This window comes from Benincasa hispida, chromosome 1 (genome assembly GCF_027475165.1).
Source record: "Benincasa hispida cultivar pf3 chromosome 1, pf3_genome.v1.1, whole genome shotgun sequence".
Classification (NCBI taxonomy): Eukaryota; Viridiplantae; Streptophyta; class Magnoliopsida; order Cucurbitales; family Cucurbitaceae; genus Benincasa; species Benincasa hispida.
This window is the reverse complement of record NC_143478.1, coordinates 76,987,213-76,996,824: the sequence shown is the minus strand read 5'-3', so window position 1 is coordinate 76,996,824 and position 9,612 is coordinate 76,987,213. Positions and strand designations below refer to the sequence as shown.

The window sequence follows — 9,612 nt, the reverse complement described above, 5'->3', positions numbered from 1 at the left end:
TTGATATATTTCATAAATATTAAAAACGTTTAAAAGTTAATTGCTTTATAAGGAAAAAAATAGTTTGGGTAGAATTCAACCTTAAATTTTAAAATTTGTAGTTAATAGATAAATTAAAATTTTAAAATTGTTTAATAAGCATAAAATTAAAGTTAATGTCTAATATAACATTTACTTAGGTCTAATATCACATTTACTTTTTAACATTTTAAAATATGCAAAGACTTATTAGACGCATAATTGGTATTTTAAAAATCATTTAAGTACAAATATCGAGAATTCATTGACCTATTAAACATTTTTTAAAGTTTAGAAATTATATATAAATACAAATCTAAAAATTTATGGACTAAACTTCTAATCCTGTATATACATTTGTATCCTAGATATGAGCTTCTGGGTTTGCCACCGGAAACATGCACACTTCCGACAACTAACAAGGCAAAAATGAAACTTCTAAAAATAACTATATAAATATGAAGAGAAATATAGAAAAAGAACTAAATTTGGCTTCCTTTTAAAAATGTTTTTTTTTTAATATTTAGAAAAAAAAAAAAGAAGAAGAAGAGATAGGTTAATTTTTAGGTCCTATTTGATAATTGGCAATTATTAAAAATGAAAAACAACCAAAATTTTGAAATGGTTAAAATAGAAACTAAATTCAAAATTGAGGAATTAAAAGAAATATTTATATATATTTATTTAAAAGAAAATACAGGGGAACTCTGTGAGATGAAACAAAGAATGGCCATTGTTAAAAAAGAAAAAGAAAAAAAGAAGGCAGTGCAAGATGTAAAGGAAGGCAACAAAACATGGGGTTTTATGACACTGTTTGGATGCTATATAGAATGTAGAGAGTTCTGATTGAATATGAATAATAAATATATTTAAACACTGAAAAATGAATGAAACAAATTTCGAAAATGATTTCGGATGGGGATATATTATGTGATGTTGGTCCAAATAGCCCCTCGGACTCATATCATATGTGTTCAAGATCTTCAGAGGGAGCGAGAGAGGGCGAGGGTGCCCAATACACATACAAATCCTCTGTTTCACAGATCTCCTAATCTGCTTTCCCCACCGACGCGCATGAGCCATGGCGAGGCCCTCATCAAAGCACGCATCACTCAAGTTGGTGCTAATATGCTTGGCGCTTCTTGGATTTGCTCTCATCGCCGACTATATGTGGGCTTCCTCATCTCGCTTCTCTTATTCTTTATCCATTGCATCCAATTGGGCTCCTCCTTATCGCTCCGATAGCAGTATATCAGTTCCCACAAAACCAGACCGTATAAATCCCGGCAAGGTTAGTTTCTCTTTTCTGAGATTTCCCTCTTGATTTTAAGCGTGGATCTGGTAAATTGCACTTATACTTGAGTTGAGTAGAGTGAAACCTTAAAAAAATTTAGATATTGATTTGTGTTTGTGTGTGGACTTGAAAACCTTTCATTCTTGTGCGAAGGGTTAGCACTAGCCGTCGCATTGCCCTCTTCTTTTCCGATTTGGATTCTCCTTCTGCATAATGTTAGTACTTCGCTGTTTATTGAATTTGATATTACGCTCTTTTGTTTTTTTAGGATTTGAGTGAACCCTTATCCATTCTGGTGGGTTAACCTTTTCACTGTAGACCATTTGGTACCCATAATTTCTCGTGAAGTACATCGTCTTCATTGTTCAATCAGAAAACGCCGGGAAGATATAGAACTAGAACGTTTAATCTTTGGATAATATAGGAATTTGAGAGAACAAGCATTACTACTATGTGTGGCTTAGCCACTCTCATTAAAAAAAGAGCCTAGGAGTAATGATTTCAAACCTATCAGTCTCATCACTAGTGCTTACAAGATTCTAGCTAATGCCATTGCAAACCATGTAAGGAAAGTGCTCCCTTCAACAATCTTTAAGGCCCAAGGAGCTTTTATAGCTGAGATGTAGATTCTTGATCATGCATGTATTGATAATGAGGCCATTGAGGATTATAGAGCCAAAAAGAAGGAATGGGTGATCTTTAAAATCGACTTTGAAAAAGCTTCTTAAGATCATGTTGATTTGGACTCTTTGGACAGGGTGATGGAAAAGAAAGGTTTCGATGGAGAATGTGGATGTCAGGTTGTGTCAGGAATGTGAATTACTAGACCCTCATCAATGGAACACCGATGGGTCAATTAAGGGTTCTAGAGGTTTGAGACTAGGGGACCCTTTATCTCCTTTCTTGTTTCTTCTGGTCGTGGATGTTTTAAGTCGTATCATCCTTAGGGGGTCGAAGGTAGCATTTCTAAGCCTTTTAATATTGGATCTAAAGAGGTCGCTTTGTCTCATCTTAAGTTTGTAGAGGATATGATGTTCAGCTTTGGCAAAGAGGACTCTTTCCTAATTCTGAATCATATTTTGGGGTTCTTTGATGCAATGTCAGGGTTTAAAATTAAGGAGCAAGTGTCGGATCTTGGGTATCAACTATGAGTAGGAGGATCTCAATAGATGGGTGGGTTTGATTGGCTGTGAAGTTGGATCATTTCCTTCCTCCTACCTTGACCTTCCCCTTGGAGGAAATCTGAGAGCCATCTCTTTTTGGGACTCCTCATTGAGAAGATCTGGAAAAGATTAGCCTCATGGAAGATTTTTTTTTTTCCTCCAAAGTTGGCAAACTTTCCCTGATCAGATCGATGGCAAGTGGAATTCCTATCTATTACCTTTCCCTTTTTCGTGCTCCAGTTTTGGTTTGTAAGAGCATTGACAAGCTCATGAGACTTTCTTTAGGAAAGGGTGGAGGAAGGGAAATGGTTTCATCTGTTTAGCTGGGAAGTTGTGGGGAGACATGTGAATGAGAGGGGTTACAACTCAAAAATTTAAGATTATGCAACAAAGCTCTCTTGGCTAAATGATTGTGGTGTTTTGCACTCGAGCTCGAATCCTTGTGGCATAGGATTATTGTGAGTGAGCATGACCCCCATCTCTTTGAATGGGTGGTGAAGGAGGTTAAAGACACGCACCAAAGTCATTGGAAAGATACTTCTTTTCAGCTCCCTTCTTTTTCCCATCTTGTTTGTTGTGTTGTGGGGGAAGTTAGGGAAACGTATTTTTAGGAAGATCAATGGTGGGGGATAGATCCTTGTCATCTGCGTTTTCTTGGTTTTATCATTTGTCTTCCTTTAAACATTGTCGTGTGTCTAATTTTTTGTATGGTTAGGGAGCTCTATGTCCTTTGGTTTCCGTCATTCATTGTCCAATAAGGAAACGACAGAGGTGGTTTCTCTTCTTTCTTTGCTTGAAGAGTTTAACTTATGCTTGGGAGATGGGATGCTCGTGTTTGGAGTCCTAATCCTTTAGAGGGATTTTCTTGTAAGTCTTTTTTTAGTTTTTTATTGGATCTCTCTCTTGCTAACGAGTTGGTCTTTGATATTCTATGGAGGATTAAGATTCCAAAGAAAGTTAAAATTTTTACTTGGCAAGTTTTGCTTAGTCATGTTAACACGACAAATAAGTTTTTGAGAAAGATGCCTACGTTAATGGGTTTTTTTTGTTGCATCCTTTGTCGGAAGGCGGAGGAAAACCCGAATCGCCTTCTCTGATATTGTCTGTTTGCGAGCTGTTTGTAGAATTGGATTTTGTGTTAGTTCTTCAACATTTTGTGCGATGATCGAGGAGTTCCTCTTCCATCTGCCTTTCAAAGAGAAAGTTCATTTCTTGTGGTGCTTTAAGGGGACAGGAACAATTGAGTATTGAGAGGTGAGGATAGAGACCTTAGTGAGGTTCGACCCTGGTGAGGTTCCATGTTTCTCTCTGGGCTTTGATTTCGAAGATTTATTTTTAATTATTCTCTTGGTAACATTTTACTTAGTTGAAAACTATTTCTTTAGTGGGTTTTTTGTGGGCTTGATTTTTTTTCCTTTCGATGGAAGCAATTGTTTCTATTAAAAAAATCTCAATAAAAAAAAGAAAAGAAAAGAAAAAACCATGTGTGGCAACTACCTGAGATTTATATCCTGAGTATAGACTTTCAGTTCACATTCTTATAATGAGCGTAAGAGACGCAGACAAAAGTTTTGAACAATCTGAATTTTCTTTTTCAGCAATTAACGGCCCACTTCTATGGTTATTGCAGGGAGAGGCTGCTAAAGGCGGCAAAGATGATAATCCCGGCAGAGCCCTGTCAGCAACCTTTGCTGATCTGCCAGCTCCAGAGTTAACGTGGAAGAAGATGGCAACTGCTCCTGTGCCTCGCTTGGATGGTGCTGCAATACAGATCAAGAATCTTCTATTCGTATTTGCTGGATATGGCACCATTGATTTGGTGAGAATCTTCCCTTGTTTTCAGTTCTATTGGATTCATATACAGGGAACAATAAGTTCTGCAGCTAGATTCTAAGCTTCTCTTTATGGAAAATCTGCTCATTTAGTTCCATTTATTATTTTAGCAATTACGAAATTGTGATTTAGTTGAAAGATTGCATCTGAATCTAGAAAAGCCGTTTGTTTCTTCATTTAAGTCTTCTCTGTTGTTGTACGAGAACAAGAGGATTCTGGCAGAGCAAAATGTCCATCCATACTTCTTTAAAACTATTTTATGGGCGAGGGTAGTGGAACCTGTGTCATTACAACTTGCAAATTTGCTTAAAAGTAATGTGGATTTCTTCAAATATCTTGCAACCTGCTGCAATATTTTGTTTCCTTGAACTTTTGTATAGTATATATATATTTTTATTTATTTCATTTTATTTTTTATTTATTTTATTTTATTTTTTATTTTTTTGGGACAAAATAACAGTTTTCGTTGAGAAAAAAAATGAAAGAATACATGGACATACAAAAAAAAAAAAAACCAGCCCACAAAAACACCACCCCTAAAGAAAGGGGCTCCAACTATGCAAAAATACTATCTATAGAATAACTACAAAAAGTTTTCGAAACCAAAGCCCACGAAGAAACTTGAAAGTGAATAATCAAAGTGAAATTATTGTCAAAACTCTAAAGAATCGATTTTTAGTTTCTAGCAAAATTTAGGTATAATTTTCCGATGGCTGAATAGGAGATTATCCTTTAAATTCATCACACTTGATCTCACTTAATAGGTTTGCTGTGTTTTTTATTTCTTATTTTTACTATTGACAGAGGTACATTCAATTATGGATATTTTCAACAATCTCTAGTTACGTAGGAAGATTTGGCAATGTTAGTATCTGTTAGTAGGCTCTTATTTTTGTATCTTCTTTCTGCTGGTGGATAATAGGTACATTCACATGTTGATATTTATAATTTTACTGATAATACATGGGGAGGAAGATTTGACATGCCAAAGGAAATGGCACATTCACATTTAGGAATGGCAACTGATGGAAGGTACATTTATGTAGTCACAGGGCAATATGGTCCACAGTGTCGGGGGCCTACCGCTCATACATTTGTTCTGGATACTGAGACGAAGCAGTGGCAGGATATGCCCCCATTACCAGTCCCTAGGTATTTTTCTTTTTTATGATGCACATTGTGATTTTATATAGTAGAATTCATATACTATTAAATGGTTTTAACATGATGAGCCATTTGTAGGTACGCACCAGCAACTCAACTTTGGAGAGGTAGACTCCATGTGATGGGTGGTAGCAAGGAAAACCGACACACACCTGGTGTGGAGCATTGGAGCCTTGCCGTGAAGGATGGGAAAGCCTTAGAAAAGGAGTGGAGGAGCGAGATACCTATTCCTCGAGGAGGACCTCACAGGTCTTTGTGGTGTTTTTCATCATGACTAATTGTAATTTTGATATACATTTTTCCAGTTTGTTGATGAAGATAAGCCTTGATGACTTACCAGTTCTGTTCGGTATTTCTTTTATCCATGCTACTCTAGTCTTTCTCTAAGACCTCAAAAAAGTTCGACATATTCTTAACTTCTTTTTGCACTCACTATATTGTTTTCTCTTGCATTTTATTAACTATTTTTGGTTTGTTGCAGGGCATGTATTGTTGTTGATGACCGACTCTATGTTATTGGAGGTCAAGAAGGTGATTTTATGGCAAAACCAGGATCCCCTATTTTCAAATGCTCCCGCAGGAATGAGGTAAGCTCATATTCTACATCTTTGCCCCCTAGTTTTGTCGATATATCTTTATATAACTCCGTTGTTCATTTACTTGTGTATTTGAAAAGTGTGGTCTATTTCTACTGTTACGTTGTTAACTTTTTTTATGTCGCATACCCTTTTTCCCTCTGTTAAACTCAATTAATTTGAGTCTATAAAAAGTGCCATTGACCGGTTTTTGTGTACAATTGCGTATTTATTTTGATCTCTATAAAAGATTTTGAGGTTTCTCAGTGTCGTTGAGATAATATCTAGTTGTAATACTCTTTATGATTGGAAAAAAGGCATTAAGCTAAAATGCAAGAATGTTTTAAACTTGTGTATTCTTATTGCTGATTAAATCTTCTCGGTTAAGTTAGGTGGTTTACGGCGATGTTTATATGCTGGATGATGATATGAAATGGAAAGTGTTGCCATCAATGCCGAAACCAGATTCCCATATTGAATTTGCTTGGATAGTGGTCAACAATTCAATTGTTATTGTTGGCGGCACGACAGATAAGCATCCTCAGACCAAGAAGATGGTTCTCAATGGAGAAGTATTCCAATTTAATCTGGATTTACAGGTATCACTTATTTTATATACTGCTTTGTGTACTTTATAAATCTATATACATTTTCATGGACATGCTGATTTTCTTTCTCATCCTCCAACCCGATCTTAGAGGGGACATTTGGGCCTCCAAGTTGAGTGGACTATTGGGTCGTCCCTATTACTATAGATGAAAATTACAATTGTTTTAACCTACCATTAACTATAGTAAAAATTATTTGAAAACCTTCTTTAGCTACCGTGAAACTATTTAGAGACCCTCTTTAACTACAGTGAACAACATAATGTATTTTTTGCCAAAACACTTTTGTATGATTTTTGTTTGGTTTTTGTATGTTCAAGTACATAGAAATATATGCACATAATCTTGAATGGCTTTTCTATTTCCACTTGATATAAAACCACTCAATTACAAAATAATTTTTTCTTAAAATAAAGTATAAAAAAAATGCAATTACAGAAAAAAATGAAGAAGTTTCAACTCTGACCCTTTGTTTTCTTTTTTTGTAGTTTTAGTATAGTTATAAAAAATTGAAGTATAAAAGAAATGTATTCAATTTTCTTCCTTAAATTAAAGTATAAAAAATTGCAATGACAAAAAAAAAAAATCTTCTTCTTTTTTGTAATAATTTTTATTATTTTATTATTTTATTTAAAGTTTTAGTATAGTTATAAAAAGTAAAAACAGAGCACAAAAACATGTAATCAAATTCATTTATTGAATTAAAGTATAAAAAAAATGAAAAAAGTCCCAACCTTTGATTTTTTTTCTTTTTATTTTAGCTTTAGTATATTTGTAAAAGATGAAGTGTGTGTATATATATATATATATATATATATGAATATGTATGTGTGTATGTATGTATAAAAGTAATCAAATTTCATTCTTAAATTGAAGTACAAAAACTGTAATTAGAAAAAAATTGAAAAAAGTTTCGTCTTGACATTTTTTTTTTTAGTTTTAGTAAGTTATAAAAACTGAAGCATAAAAAAATGTAATCAAATTCATTTCTTATATTAAAGTTTTAAAGAAATTGAAAAAGTTTCCAACTTTGACCAATTTTTTTTAATATTTATAGTTATAAAAAATGAAGCATAAAATAATGTATCAAATTCCTTTCTAAGCCAAAATGACCTTGACTCAACAGTAATTGGCATGACTTCCATTTTAGAAGTGGGACGTTCGATCTCCCACCCCACAGTTGTTGTACTAAAGAAATTTCTTTTTTAAATTAAAGCATAAGAAACGTAATTGTAACAACAAATAATAATAATAATAATAATAATAATATTAAAAAACTTAAACACGAATTAAAATAACTTGTACCCTAATTATGGACTATTATAACCCAGACTGAAATAGTCTGCACTCTAAACAGACTATTATAACCTATAAATTATAATATAAGTACAAACTATAATAACAACTCAGCACCCCAAAAATAAACTAACTCAAAACAGAGTTCACCTCTTTTTTTTTTTTTTTTTTTTTTTTTTTTTTGTGTGTGTGTGTGTGTGTAGAGAAGCTCGAGTGACACGATGCTGTTGGCTTCATACATGGGATTGAATTGGACTTTCATTTCAATTTAATTGAATAATTCATATTACGAACTAAATTGATTAGTTAAAAGCTAAAATAAACTGAAGTGTTAAGACGAAAACATTAAGAATGGTGAAGCCAAAGGACTAGTATTGTCAAGGTAGACGATTTAGTTGAGCATTTATGCAAGTCATGTTTTTGTTGAAATTTCTGTTGCAGCAATGGTCAGTGATAGGGAAGCTTCCATTCCGTGTGAAAACGACGCTAGTTGGATATTGGGACGGATGGCTGTACTTCACGTCTGGACAACGAGATAAAGGACCAGACGATCCCTCTCCTAAGAAGGTGATTGGTGAAATGTGGAGAACAAAATTGAAACTCATCTTATGACATATCTTTCTATTTAGCAGTTTCAAATCGTATCTCCAGCCACCTATTTGACATTTTTTTTTGCCCAAACCGCTTCTGCATCTTCGTTTTGGCTGTGCCTTTCTTGTAGAGCGTAGAGGTTAATCAAGAAGAAAAGAAATCTCCCTCTCTTACTGTTAGATGTATTCTTTCTCCGACTAAATATTGTGTTGCTCCCATTGTATACAGAAATAGAAATATTGTACAACTTCCCATTTAGATGGGAAAATCTCTTTCATTTCCTTCGTTTTGATAATCTTTTATTGAACCTGCACAGGCTGCTCCTTAGTTCTCTTACTACAATAACACTGCATTTAGGGGAGACCCAATTCGAATGGGAAGATGATACAACAGCTTTCCAGTAAATTCCTCTTGTTGAATGATAATATTGTGTGAATTTATATTGCCACTAAATCCTGTATAGGATGTTTGGCTTATTAACATGAGTTGAGTTGGTATAATATATCAACTCATTATTTGGTTCACCAATATTATATTGGTGGAGTTGAGTTGGTATATTTTACCAACTCACTCCAACTCTAACTTATTCTAATGTTTTCAATGACTTCACCTATCGTCTACTGTCATATTATGGGAACTAACAAAGAGCTTTAATAACTACCTTCGATGAAAACTCTGGTGACCAACTCTGAGTTTCGACAATCACCTCCGATGATTATTCCAATGACGAAATTTGAGCTTTGACAATCATCTACTGTTCCGACAACCAACTCCGGGTTTCGACAACCTTTGCACGACCAACTCCGACAACCAATTCCAAGCTCCAGCAACCACCTCCAGATTCAACTTTGACGACCACCTTTGTGCTACCAACTCCGATGACCAATTTCAGGCTTCAACAACCACCTCCGACTACAATCTCCAATGAAAAACACCTTCAATGACCACCTTTGAATGAGCAACTTCAACAACCCACTTGGGGCTTTGACAACCACCTCTGACGATAAACTCCGACAACCAACTCTAATACCACTTTCATGCGACCAACTTAAGGCTCCGACAACCACCTC

General features: G+C 34.6%; 1 protein-coding gene across 1 annotated transcript; it reads left to right on the top strand.

Moving 5' to 3' along the window:
- Positions 1–838: 838 nt before the first annotated feature.
- LOC120069695 (kelch repeat-containing protein At3g27220-like) lies at positions 839–8,947 on the top strand. The gene is made up of 7 exons (XM_039021481.2): positions 839–1,309; positions 4,106–4,294; positions 5,231–5,460; positions 5,551–5,721; positions 5,954–6,059; positions 6,440–6,646; positions 8,393–8,947. The coding sequence occupies exons 1-7, from the start codon at positions 1,100–1,102 to the stop codon at positions 8,561–8,563; spliced, it is 1,284 nt and encodes a 427-aa protein (XP_038877409.1). The 5' UTR covers positions 839–1,099; the 3' UTR covers positions 8,564–8,947.
- The last annotated feature ends 665 nt before the right edge of the window (positions 8,948–9,612 follow it).

Coding starts and splice junctions, on each gene's coding strand:
- LOC120069695 (XM_039021481.2), top strand. CDS start 1,100: ATGGCGAGGCCCTCATCAAAGCACGCATCACTCAAGTTGGTGCTAATA. Junction 5,461..5,550: donor CCCCCATTACCAGTCCCTAG/GTATTTTTCTTT, acceptor AGCCATTTGTAG/GTACGCACCAGCAACTCAAC. Junction 6,060..6,439: donor AATGCTCCCGCAGGAATGAG/GTAAGCTCATAT, acceptor CGGTTAAGTTAG/GTGGTTTACGGCGATGTTTA.